This window comes from Vombatus ursinus, unplaced genomic scaffold, assembly GCF_900497805.2.
Source record: "Vombatus ursinus unplaced genomic scaffold, bare-nosed wombat genome assembly UNPS02003292.1, whole genome shotgun sequence".
NCBI lineage: Eukaryota > Metazoa > Chordata > Mammalia > Diprotodontia > Vombatidae > Vombatus > Vombatus ursinus.
In genome coordinates, this window is record NW_020943070.1 from 10,135,734 (window position 1) to 10,149,657 (window position 13,924).

The 13,924-nt window shown below is 45.7% G+C and overlaps 1 protein-coding gene across 4 annotated transcripts in view; it reads right to left on the minus strand.

Moving 5' to 3' along the window:
• Positions 1 to 13,924, minus strand: part of TCP11L2 (t-complex 11 like 2) — a 63,101-nt gene that overhangs the window by 38,495 nt on the left and 10,682 nt on the right. For all 4 annotated transcript variants that reach the window (XM_027872584.1, XM_027872561.1, XM_027872568.1 and 1 more), the window contains one exon: positions 319 to 508. In XM_027872584.1, coding sequence (XP_027728385.1) covers positions 319 to 475 — 157 coding nt within the window. In that variant the 5' untranslated portion in view covers positions 476 to 508. The remainder of the gene's footprint in view (positions 1 to 318; positions 509 to 13,924) is intronic.

Below are 13,924 nucleotides of genomic sequence, written 5' to 3' on the forward strand. Positions count from 1 at the left end.
GCCTCTTAGGCGCTTAGCACAGTGCCTGGCACATAGTAGGTGCTTAATGTTGACTGACTGACTGAAACGGCTACTCTTGTTTGTACAAATAGTGCTGTTGGGAAAGGGGGGATAATTCAAGCGAGGCCGTCTCTGTCTTTGGCCTCGCAGAGCACCTGGTGAGGAGCCTGAGGACCTATATTTACTAGCTAGGTGACCTTCTTCTCCCTGGCCCCCAGTTTCCTCCTATGACAAGTGAGTGGGCTTTGACCTCGGGATCTTTCTCTGCGCATCAGAGGCTCGAGGGGACCAAGGCCCGTGCCTTCTCCGTTTGCTTACAGGCTGGAGAGCTGGATTTGCTCGAGGAGTCGCTCGTGAAACTTTGCCGGGAACATTCGTAGTCACTGAGGGAAGCCGCACTCTCCGATATCCTCGAGGAGTCCGAGTCACTCAGGGGGTCATCATTCACCGAGAGCTTCTCATCGTTAAAGGGCATTTTGTTTCGCCGTCTTAGGGGACACAGAGACACCTGCACAGACAAACAGCCCCCAAATCAGTTTTGGGGGGCACAGGGAGTGAATAATAGAACAGAGTCTAACAAAGCTTGATGGCTGGAGAGCCCAAGGTTGGAGGGGACCTCAGAAAGATCACTGAGGCCACCACCCTGGCCCCGAGACAGAGCTACAGAGTTTTGGACCTGGAGTCAGGAAGACCTGAGTTCAAATCTACCTGTGCGACCCTAGGCAAGAGGTTTAACCTCTCTGTGACTCAGTTTCCTGAGGGGGTTAGGCTCAATGGTCCCCTCTAAAGTCCCTTGCAGCTGTAACTCCACAAGCCTGTTGTTGTTGTTCAGTTATTTTCAGCTGTGTCCAACTCTTTGTGACCCCATCTGGGGTTTTCTTGGCAGATACTGGAGAGGTTTACCATTTCCTTCTCTAGCTCATTCTACAAATGAGGAAACTGAGGCAAACAGGGTTAAGTGACTTGCCCGGGGTCACACTGCTAGTAAGCATCTGAGTTTACCATTTCTTTCTCCAGCTCATTTTACAGATGAAGAAACTGAGGCAAACAGGGTGAAGTGACTTGCCCAGGGTCACACAGCCAGGAAGTATCTGAGACCACATGTGAGCCCAGGTCGTCCTGACTCCAGGCCTAGTGCTCTAGGCACTACACCACCTATATTAAAGCAAATGCGGCTCTTCTGTTTTGAAAGATTTCTAGGAAGGAGAGATTTCTCAACTGACCAGTGAACGTACTCAGGGACAGAGCTCTACTACAGAGTTGAGCAACCCACATGAACATCCATGGGCCCTCTGCTACAAGAACAGCCACAACAATAACAACTCCTATTTATATGGCACTTTTAAGTTTGCAAAGGGATCATACCTTATCTCATCTGATCCCTGCAATATCCCTGGGAGGTGGGGGCTATTCTTTTTTTTTTTTCCGCTTTTTGGTGAGGCAATAGGCGTTAAGTGACTTGCCCAGGGTCACACAGCTAGTAAGTGTCAAGGGTCTGAGGTCGGATTTGAACTCAGGTCCTCCTGATTCAAAGGTGGACCTCCATCTACTGTGCCACCTAGCTGCCTCTAGTGGGGGCTATTCTTAACCCCATTTTGCAGATGAGGAAACTGAGGTTCGGTGACTTCTCCAGGATCACAGAGGCAGTGAGTATCTGGGGCAAGACTGGAACTCAGGCCTTCCTGACATCAGGCTGCCTTTACCCAATAAGCAATAGCCAGCCCTTCGTGAAGAAAACAAACACCAGGGCCTTCACTGGCAGTTCTGTTGCTCTGGACAAGCCCCAGAAACGGAACCCTCAAATCAAGTTTTTGAGATGTTCATTTGAGGGTCATGACACCTCAGGCCTCAGGACACAAGGAGGGAGTGTAGCGTGATAGAAAGAACATTGAAATTAGACTCACAGGACCTGAGTTCAAATCCAGCCCCGGTGACAGATCAACGGGGTGACTCCGTTTCCTCATCTGTAAATGAGGGCATTGGACTAGATGGCCTTTAAGGCTCTGGTATTGTGAGGAAGCCCCATGGTGTGGAGTAGACACAAACCCCCTTACACTGGGACCAGGAGGAGGGCAAATCTTCCCCTGGGGAGACCACTGCTGGGCGGGGCCAGTCAATGAATCAACCCAGTTGGGTGGGCCATATGAGAGAGGGAAAAAGTGAGCCATCTGGCAGCTACTGATGTAGCTCATTATTCTTACTAACCAAATGCTAAAAAGCTCAGTTGTTTCTATTGGATAAAGACAAGCAGTTAGAGCCCTCGAAATTCCCCTGCCCTGGGGCTAAGTCTCAGTTTTATTGTGTAGTAAACGAAATATTATCATTTTAATTAACATTCATCCCCAGGCGGGACACAGTCAGGATGGGGTATTTCAATCTCTAGTTGGCTGTTTATAATTCCAGGCTTTGTCTGCCATCTTGGTGGAAACTCAGCAAAGAATAGTGGAAAGAAGGCTGGATGAGGAGAGCCCAAAGACCTCAACTTGAGTCCCAAGTCTACCCCTCCCTTGGGGGTAGACTTGGGGCACTGCACTAGAGCCTCAGTTTCCTCATCTGTAAAAACAGGAGAGAGAGGGCTGTGTGCTGTGGCAGAGCTCTGAACTTGAAATCCAAAGACCTAGGTTTAAATCTTGGCTCTGTTACTACCAAAGTAACCTCAAACAAATTCCCATTTCTGAGTCTCAGTACTAGATGATCCTCTAGGTCCCTCTCCCATCCAGTTCTAAATCTTGTTAGCCTTTGACCTTCTGATATGATCTGTCAAATAGGAATGCTCCAGAGAGTTCCAGAGTTAGAAAGGACCTCCGAGAAGCGCCTTGTCCAATCTCTGTCTGAATAAGCATCCTCTTGACAAGACCCCTGAGAAGTGGTCCTCCCACCTCTGCCTGAAATTCCCCAAGAGAGGGAAGCAATACTTCTCTGGGTGGCCCATCCCACAATCTCTGAACGGCTTTCATCATTAGGAAATTTCCCCCCATGATATGCAGCCTCAATTTACCTCTTTGTACCTTCTACCCTCTGTACCTACTCATGCCCACTGAGGCCAAGCAGAATGAGCCTAATCCTTCTTCGAGAAGACAGCTCTTCAGATACTTGGAGTGGGCCAGTAAGATCCCTAAGACTTCCCATCTACAGGCTAAGTGCCTCAGTCCCTCCAAGGAGCCTTATTCAGCATGAACCATCATGGTCAGAACAGAACCCAGTGCTCCAATGTACTTTGACCAGGACAGAGTGCAGCAGCACAATGACTTCCCTATCCCCTTACCTCTGTGGCTCCCTTAATGCGGCCCAGGATTGAATTTGCTGTCTTGGCTACCTTGTCATACTGTCCACTCGGGCTTTGATCCAAGAATGCCCACTGATCTTTGTCAGACAAAACCGCCATCCACTTACACCTCGCCCCATTTTGTACCTGGCTTGTTGAGCTTTTAAACCCAAGTCCAACATTTAACATTCATCGTTAATGAACGTCATTATTTTGTTCTATTCAATGTCCCAAGCCTGTCGAGATGTTTGGAATCCTGACCACGCAATTTTAGCTATGTTGCTGCTGTTCAGTTGTTTCAGTCACGTCCAACTCTTTGTGATCCCATTTGGGGTTTTCTTGGCAAAGATACTGGTTTGCCATTTCATGATGGGTGACTCCTTCAAGACTCAGCTGGAATTTCATGAAGCCCCTACTGTTAATGTTCTAGCTACCTGGCATTTTTTCTGTATCTTCTTATATTACATAATATTATATTATACATTATATTATGTTATATTACATTGGCTTAGAATGTAAGCTCCTTGAGGGCAGGCACTATCTCCCTTTTTTTGTTTTCTTTGTATCCCCAGTGCTAGACATATAGCAGGCAATGAGTAAGTACTTGTTTATTGACTCATGGTGGATGTTTAAAGAATGCTTGCTGAATTGGGTTACTATTATTATCTGGCCCCTGAGTCACGGAGATCTAGGTTTACGTGCTGCCTATGACATAGTCTGGCTGTGCAATCTGATGCAAGGCACTTTTCTCTGGGTGCCGCAGCTCTCTGAGACCAGAAGCTACAGAGAAGGTGGCAATCTGCACAGGTAGAGGGGGTTGCCTTATCTGGGAGGTCTCCTATTCCAGTGGAAGCACAGGACCAACTCCTATCCTGACTACTAATGATAAGCAAAACTTAAGAAAAGCCTCTAGGAGGGGCTCTGAAAGCACACAGGGGTACTTTCTCTGTAGATATGAAGGAGACCTGGGAATGATGCACAGTGAAGCCCTGGATGGGACACAGGCGAGGAACTATCCAAGGAAGGGGGCAGACTTATGGGGAGAGGGGGTGCTTGGAAAAGTAGCTTTCACTGGTTCAGGGAAGGAGGAAGTGGGTGGGCACGGACAGCAGTTCAAGAAAGGAAAAAGAGCATCTTAAAAGCCCAAAAGAGAACAGAATAAGGTCATAAGGGGACACAGGCCAGCAGGCCAGCATTGGAACTCCCTGCTGTGTTAGATTTCATGTATTTTTCTCCCTTTCATCTTCTAAAAAATTATTTATTCTTACAAGCATTTATTATCTCTCCCTCCTACTGCCTGCCAATGAACAATGAGAAAAATAAAGAGAAACCCTCATAACAAATATGTATAGTTTAGCAGAAGAGATTCCCACAAATGAGATATTTGTAAGCATTTAGCACAGTGATTAGAACACAGTTAAGTGCTTAATAAATGCTCATGTACACATATATACACACAGGCCAATTAATATATACTTTTTTATAAAAAGCTAGATGTAATAGAAATCAACTTTTTCTCTTCTTTGTATATTGAAATGCTGTTGTCTTTTGACATTTGCTAAGATTGTCTTTAAAAAAAGAAAGTTTATAGGGGGTGGGGGGGAAAGGAGCTGAGACAGGAAGAAGGGGAGGGGAGGAGCCAAGGTCATACGTGGGGGAGAAATCCCTCTGAACTGAGCAAGATGAGTGGTCTGCAATGGAGGTTTAAGAGCTAGAGCCAGCCCCACATCCCAAGCTGGAGGGACCGAGAAAAGGCAGGACTGCCAATGGGGACGACCATTGAGTTGCTGCGCCAAGCATCTATGATATTAAAGGTGGGGGCGGGGAGTTGTGGTATATGGGAACCAAAAGAGACATAACCTCAGGGGGCAATATAGCAGTCAGTCAACAACCATTCACCCAGTGTTTACTATATGCCTACCACTGGCTAAGACCAGGGAATATAAGGAAAGGGAAAGCATGGTGGCACCAGGAAAATTCATTTGGCCCTTTTCAGACTCTCTGAGTTGGAAGGAATCCCAGAAGCCAGCTGGTCCAATCCATATTGAATCAAGAAGCCCCTCCCATGATGTCATCCCACCTCCACCTCCAGAGAGGGACCTTCTCTCTCCCAAGGCAGCCTGTCCTATTTTCAGACAACTCCAGCTGTTCATTCATTGTTTAGTCACGTCCAATTTTTCATGACCCCATTTGGGGTTTTCTTGGCAGAGATACTGGAGTAGTTTGCCATTTCCTTTTCCAGTTTATTTTACAGATAAGGAAACTGAGGTAAACAAGGTTAAGTGACTTGACCAGGGTCCCACAGCTAAGAAGTGTCTGAGGCCAGATCTGAACTCAGGAAGATGAGTCTTCCTGACTCCAGGCCCGACACTCTATGCACTATGGCACCACCCAGCTGCCCCGTGTGTGGTATGGACATCATAAATCGTGACAGTCATTCACAGGCTCATAGATCTGAAACGAGAAGGGACCTCAGAGGCCAGTTAGTGTAACCCCTTCAATTTGTAGACGAGGAAACTGAGGTTCAGGAAGGAGCACAGATCTAAAGCTGAAAGGGCCATCTAGACCAAGCCCTCACTTTACAGATGAGAAAGCAGACAACTGACAAGGTTAGAGAGTTTCCCCAAGGTCACAAAGGGAGTAAGTTTCAGAGACGCTGAACCTTGCTCCTTCAAATCCAAATCCACTGCCTTTTACATCCCCCATGGACCACTGGAGCTCAACTGCAAAAGAAGGTGAAAAGCCAATGATTCTTCTCATTATAGAGTCACAGACTTCCTCATCTGTAAAATGGGAGTAACAATGGCTTCTACCTCACAAGGTCAGGGTGAGATCAAATGGGATGACAGATGTGGATCTTTGCAAACTCTGAAACACTATGTATATGCAGCTATTATTCTCAGCAATTCTCCTCCAAGTCTTTGATCATCAATCAAATCACTGTTGGCCTAGTTTCAATCAAAACACATTTCCTAATGACTGTAACAAATACTTCCCAGGTTGTGACTCCAATTCCACAAGCGAAGGTTCTGTGTTTCAGACAAACCACACATTCTAGAATAAGAGACTTCACTCCAGTATCCGCATTTCTTGGCCTGTGAGAATTTTTTTTTCTTTTGACACTTTAATATTAATATTGTTTTTATGGGACGAGTCCTTTGATTTCACCGGCATAAGGAATTCCCAGTGTAGAAACTCCCTCTGCCAATGCAGATCAGCACTGGCTCTGTAACCGAGGTGACCTTACTCGTCCAGTGTTATGCAGCCTGGCTTAAACTAAGATCTTGCTGCCTCTGGGGTCAGCTCTCTATCTTCTACCCTATGTTGCGTCTTATTAAAGATCAGAAAGTTTGCTTCTAAAAATATTATTATTTTCCCCCTGCATAATCCAATGGATTACCCACAATTTTGATTCTTCTGAGACTGTCATGTTCCATGATTCCTAGCTAGAGAGCATTGCTGGGAAAATACTGAAAAGATGGATTATTCTTTTCCAGGGAACAGCATGGAGTAACTCACCATCACTCTAAGCCCTGAACAATTTCTCAGACACTTCCCAGCTTCCTCTTCTGCTTATTCAGATGGCCCTTCGTCCATCTGCAGTGTTGGACTAAATCAACGGAAGGCCCACTGGATGGCTTTCAGATGCCCTTTACATCAAGCCTGTCCCAGGCAGTGTCTGAGTACACCTAAACCCCAGACCCAGAGCTGAAAGGGACCTCAGATGCCAAAACCATCACTTTACAGATGTGGAAACAGAACTTCATGCTGAAAGACTGTCTAAGATAGTTTATTTTCTTTATGGGTGATAAATCTTCTGAACAATCCACCTATTACTATACGGGATATCCCATTTTTACTTATAAAGTGCTATTACGTAACTGCTAATTTGCTTAAGTACCTTGCATAAGATACCATTAAGGTCATCTGTTTTATCACTGTACCCTAAGGACCGGACCACAGGGCCTTTCCATGTGACTTGTAGCTAAAACTTCCTCTATATACTGACTCTCTCTATTAGAATGTGAGCTCCCTACCCTGTTGCCTCCAGGATCAAATTTAGCATTCAAAACTCTTCATAACTGAGCCCCCTCCTACCTTTCCAAGTCTTCTTAGACCTTCCTCCTCAATACATGTTCTTGGATCCAGCAACACCAGCCTCCTGGCTGGCCCATGGACAACTCCATCTCTTGGCTCTGGGCATTCTCTCTGGCTGTCCATCATGCCTGGAACACTCTCCCTCCTTTGTTCCAATACTGACCTCCCTGGCTTCCTTTATACACCAATTAAAATCCCATCTTTTACTGGAAGCCTTCCCCCAACTCCTCTTAATTCCTCTCTCAATGATTTCCTATTTATCCTGTACATCACTTGCTTCCTATATATTTGTTTATGCTAATATTCATAATTAATTATAATACTATAATTATATTAATAATATATAATAATATATATTCCGATATATTTGTTTACATGTTGTCTTCCTAATTAGACTGTGAACTCCTTGAAGACAGGGACTAATCTTTTGCCTTTTTGTATCCCCAGCACTTAGCACAGTGCCAGAGGCAGAGCAGGTGCTTAATAAATTCTTATTCATTCATTCATTCACTCTTAACCCATTTTTTTTTCCTGCACTGATTACTCAACTGTCCCCAGACCGTCTCAGTTATGCACAACTCATAAGAAAACAACAGATTTATCACCAGGTCGACTGACGAAGAGTTAGAAGGAAATTTAGAGATGTCACTAATGTCAACCACTTTATTTCACCTCTGAGGAAACTGAGGCTCAAAAAGGGGACATGACCTACCCAAATTGATACAGTTATAAAGCTGCAGAGCTCATGGCATCAAATATCTTGAGCTGGAAGAGACCTCAGAGGCATCTAGTCTAATACTCTCATTTTTTTTGTTTTTTTGTAGGCAATTGGGTTTAAGTGACTTGCCCAGGATCACACAGATAGTTAAGTGTCAAGTGTTTGGTCTGAGGCTGGATTTGAACTCAGGTCCTCCTGACTTCAGGGCTGGTGCTCCAACCACTGTGCCACCTAGATGCCCCCTAATACTCTCATTTTACAGATGGGGAAACTGAGGCCCAGAAAAGCTAAGCTATTTCATAGTATCACAGACTTAGAGCTGGAAGGAGCCTCCGAGGCATCGAGTTCAACCCCCTCATCTTACAGAAAAGGAACTAGAGATCAGTGACTTGTCCAAGGCGATATAGTAGTTAGCAGCAGTGTCACATTTGAACCTAGGTCCTCTGACCCAGAACCATCAATCTTTCTAGTAACACTGTACCTCACATACTCCAAATTCAATGTTACATCTACTATACCACCAACCAATCTTTCCCCTCCAGGTAGATCCAGCCCTGGTCTCTCCTACAGACAGAAGTCCCATCCTAAAATCGTGGTTTTGTAAAAATCAAAACCAAACATCACCAGTGGGCACTCGGGCTTCTATCACGCCCCACGGAACCTTTGTCAACTTCAGAGTAAACGGGGGCGAGCTGGAATGCTTCCTTAAGGGTTTTGGAAACACCGCCCCCCCCAAAAGAGTTAGGAGACTTTTTAAGAGTCTGTTTCATTGGTGCAAAGCCTCTCAGTGACATGTTTTTCTGAGTGATAAGGCCTGGTACACACAGATTACCTTCACTGTATGTACAGCTGGAGACAAGATGGTGCCGTGGGAAGAGTCAGAGGCCTGGGCTCAGAGCCCAGCCCTGCTATTTGCTTCCTGGCTGCTTCCCCTCTATGGACCAAGGCATCATCCTCTGAAAAAACGACAAGGTCGTACTGAGTGACCCCTGAGGGTCACCTTCGAGCTCTAAGACTACGAACCCATTCCTCTCTGGGCTTCACCGGTGACCTCCAAAGTCCTTGCTGCTCTAGAACTCTGGGCCCATGGTGAGACCTCTGTGACCCTGACCAAGTCAAGAGACTACAAAATGTAGGGGTGGGACTAGATGACCTGGAAGGTCAGTATGAGGAGACTGGGACTCAGCACTGCTACTGGTCAGAGGGAAGGTCTCAGGGTCATTAACGAGCCAGGACCAGATCACTGGTCAAAGGGAAGGAAAAGCTGTTACAGAAACATTATTCCCAGGGGCATCTCCTCTCTCTGATGATAAATCCCGAATTACAACACTGTCCCCTTGGTTCAGCCCAGTACCGTCCTTCACCATCTTAAAGGTCAAGGAATGGATGTGGAAATTTGATGGAGCGCTTCCTGATGAACCAAACCAGCAGGACCCTGAAAGTTAATGACCCCCCATGCATCATGGAGGCTGCTGAATATTACAGCCTAATGTCATTTCTGCAAGGAGAACTAACTTCAAAGGTTTAGACCCGGCTTGTGAATGAAGACTGTCTTGAAAAGTAGAACATCCTCAGCCTTTCAGGCCAAAGAAAGGTAAAATGTGGCCAGATCTCCATAGTGATCATTACTGGATTCTTATAAGTAAGAGACCCTGCTCTAACTCCTGGTGGCCCAGCCCCCTGTGGGTGACCAAAGGGTTAATCTGCTTAAATCACAGAATCTCAGCATTGGAAGGTTCTTGGGAAGTATTTAACCTACATACGACAGAAAAGGAAAATGATACATATTGGAGAATTTGTGGGAAAATTGGGACACTAATGCATTGTTGGTATGGTAGAGTTGTGAACTGATCCAACCATTCTGGAGAGCAACTTGGTACTAAGGCCAAAGGGCAATAAAACTGTGCCTACCCTTTGATCCAGCAATACCACTTCGAGGTCTGTATCCCAAAGAGATTATAAAAAAGGAGAAGCATTTAGCCTAACCCAGAGCAGAAAGGGGATTCCCTTCTTCATGGAACACAATCTCCAAAGGGTCATCCAGTCTTTCTTTCCTTCCTTCTTTTGAGAATTAAAAAGAAAGGGGTGAGAGGAATCAGTTCAGCAAAATTAGCCAACAGACCCAACCAGATCTGACATTATACAGTGCTCCACACTCACCATCCTCCAGCTCTACAAAGAGGGGAGGGAATTCACATTCTCATATTTCTTCAAGGGGTCAAGTGTATTCATTATAATCTGTCAACAAGCATTTATTATTAAGCACTAATAGCTGTGCTACATGCTGAGAGGATATGAAGACAGAAACCAACCCACCAACCCCCCATCCAACCTTACTTGCAGATCTACAGTAAAGGACACCTCATTAACTCTCGAGGCACCCCATTCTACTCAACTTGAAGTGGTTTTTCCTTGTAATAGGAAATTCCTTGAGAGTAGGGACTGTTTCAATTTTTTTTTCTTTGTCGCATTGCCAGGGGACATTTGTATCTCTTCCTATGCAAGTTGCTACCTCCTAGAAAGTGCTGGCACAAAGTAGTCAACTAATAAATTATTGTTAATTGAGCCTGACCCCCAAAAAAGAAAAATGAGAATATATCTCCATCTCTTTCTTTTTTTTTCACAAGTTGGGGATTACAGATGTGGAACACAGCATAAACGTCAGATTTCTTTGACCTGTTGGTTAGTTTTGCTGAACATATTCACACATACCCCCTTTCTTTTTTATTCTTTATTATAAGAGATAGTTCTTTTTTGGGAGGGATGCTGTTACATTCAGGGATACATTCAGAAATTAAGATGACACAAACCAAAATATAACAATAAAATTAAATGTTTGTTTTTTTTTTAAACAATTGCTCTTTACTTTAAGCCTCCATGTATCTCCATGTACTGACTTCTACCCATTGGCCCTTGGGGCCACACATAAGGAGTTGAACTAAAACCTCTTCCATATGACAGTTCTTCCTAGAACCATGCTACAGTTGAGTGCCCCTGAAATTATCTTTTTTCCAGGTTAAACACCCTCCATTAGCTCAATCAAGCTCCTCTGGTCTGGCTGCCCTTCCCGGCAGACCCTCCAACTTCTCACGGTTCCGTTTTGACCTACTCCTAACAACCGGGGCATCAAATGTGGTAACACGTAGCCCACCACTGCACTGCAAGATGACATCAAACAAACATGCCAGGACCAACTCCTCTAACACAGTTGAGCGGCCGACTAGAGAAGCCAAACAATTATTCCATTTAGGAATCCTCCCCGAGAGATGATGCAATGCTGGGATCAGGACTCTGGAGCTGGAATTCAAAGGTCATCGAGTCCAGATCACTCATTTTACAGGTGAAAGCACTGCTCAACCCAAAGCAGAAGTGACTTATCCAAGGTCACCCGGATAATTAATCTTTTAAGTCACACTTTTCAGTATCCAGTTAAAATGCAAATGTCCCAGCTCTTATCAATCTTTAACACCTTGTAGTAAACTGGCTATTTAATTTGCCCTGTGGACCTGGGAAACCAGACACAGCCTGGACAAATCTGGAAGAAAGGAGGGGGAGAAAGACGAAAGACATGAACCAGAAGGCTGAAGACAGGTGTTATTGGTCCACTAACGACCTTGGGAGAGGTCACTTCACAAGATCATAAGATTTAGAACTGAAAAGGACTCTTGGACTCATCCAGTCTCAATCCCCCTCACCTCATTTTACAGAGGAAGAAACTGAGCCAAAGAGAGATGACGTGATTTCTATAAGGTCATGTGGCTAGTAAATAGCAGAACTGAGAAAGTGGGCCTAGAGCCCACCTTCAAGACTTGTTCAGCAACTTCTCTCTCCTCCCAACATAAGCAAAATGGTCAGAGGCAGGGTTATCTAGAAAAGGCTTTTCGTAACATGGGTCATGCCTGGGCTTAGATCCTGGGCACTTGGGGACAGCCAGGAGACAGGGTGCTGAAAGCAGGAAAGAAACCTCTCCTCCTCCTATATGCAGTCCAGCCCAATGTAATGGTGGCACCAGTGAGCTAAAACCTGGCACAAGGTGACGATCACTCAGCAGGGATTCTCTGTCAGAGAAGGTCATATTTATGTAATTCAATTCAGTAAACATTATTAAGTGCCCTACTATGTGCCAGGCACTGTGCTAAGCGCCAGGCATCCAGAAATAGGTGCGTGCGTGTTTAGACAAAACAGGCATTGACTAGCAATCAAATACTCATAGCATCTACAGAAGTCGCCCATCAATAAGGTCAATTTCTAGAAAGCGGGACTATTTGAAAAACTCCAAACTAACATGCTGTCCCAACTTCATGTTATTTATCCAGCTCTTGTCTAGGACAACCCCTTTCTCCAAGGTTAACCACAAACATGAAGATTTACTTCGGGGTTGGTCCTATTCTGAGCTGCTGAAACTCCTAATGGGGGACCCACCAACTTACTGAATTCGCTACAAAAGTAATTGTTGGGGCAACCAGGTAGCACAGAGGATAGAGCATCCAGGCCAGGAGCCAGGAAGACCTGAGTTCAAATCCAGCCTCAGACACTTACTAGCTATGTGACCCTGGGCAAGTCACTTCACCCTGTTTGCCTCAGTTTCCTCATCTGTAAAATGAGCTAGAGAAGGAAATGGCAAACCACTCCAGGATCTTTGCCGATAAAACTCCAAACAGGGTCACGAAGAGTCAGACATGACTGAACAAAAAGTAATTCTTACAAGAGAGAGGAAAGAGTAGGCAGGTATTGAAAACTGGTATCCGATCCAAAGGATGTTATTATTCTAAAATCATGAGATTTAGAGCTGGAAGGGGCCTCCAGAGATTATCTAGTCCAATTCTTTCATTTTACAAAAGAAACTGAGGCTTTGATACTCACAGGATTGAGAACCAGAAACTGAGGCCCAGGCAGAGAGGTTAAGTCACTAACTCCCTCAAAGTAACACTGCTAGTATGGGGAAGAAGCAGAATTCAAACCCAGATCCTTGGACTCCAAACACCATCCTCTTAATTAACACATAGAAAAATGCAGCCTCGCAGAACACTGGAAACCAGGGGTTTCAAGCTGGGGACTCAGGCCATGGTATTTCTCTGGTTTCTCTTCCTCTAAGTGTGTCAAGTCCCTAGGGGGACTGCTCAGAGTCTCTCTAGGGGTAAGGCACCCGTCTTTCTAAGGGAAAAAAGGAGTAAGTAACTCAAGAGAGAAAAAGGGACAAGCAGAGAGCAGCAGATCTCTCCCCCTGCAATTAGGCAGGTGCAAGGAACGGCAGCCCTCCCTTCAGTTCTGGGTCCCATCCCCCTTTCTCAAGAGGTAGCTATTACTGCCTCATTACAGAGCTTCCATGCAATTTCAGAACTCATGGGAGGGCCATAGGATGGTGAGCTGGAAAGCACACTGGGTTTCGAATAGTGGGTTCCAATCCTGTCCCTGTCTTAACTCTTTGTAAAATGAGGAGGTGGCCTTAAATGATGGCTGAGGTTCCTTCCAGTTCTGCCACCCCGGGGCTCCGGTCTCCTGCTCTCCCCTCCCCTATAGCAAGCAGCACGTTTCCTGTCAAAACAAAACCGAGGGAGGAGGGGAACCAGGAGGAAGAGGCGGCGTCTCCTCGAAAGCCCAGGCAACCAACCCAAAACAGAGACATCGATCTCCTACAACCCACATCCTTCTCCCACAAAGCCCAGGCTCGGGTTCCTGGGGGCACAGCTGGGAATCTGAAAGACTCGAGAGGGAAGGGGGCGAGTGGGTGACTACTGCTCCCTGCCCAGTCCTAGTGGGGAGGGGGGATTGCCAGGAAGGAAAGAGGGTGAACGGACAGGTCAGGAGCAGGGTGGAGGGACAAGTGCCCCCTGCCCAGTCCT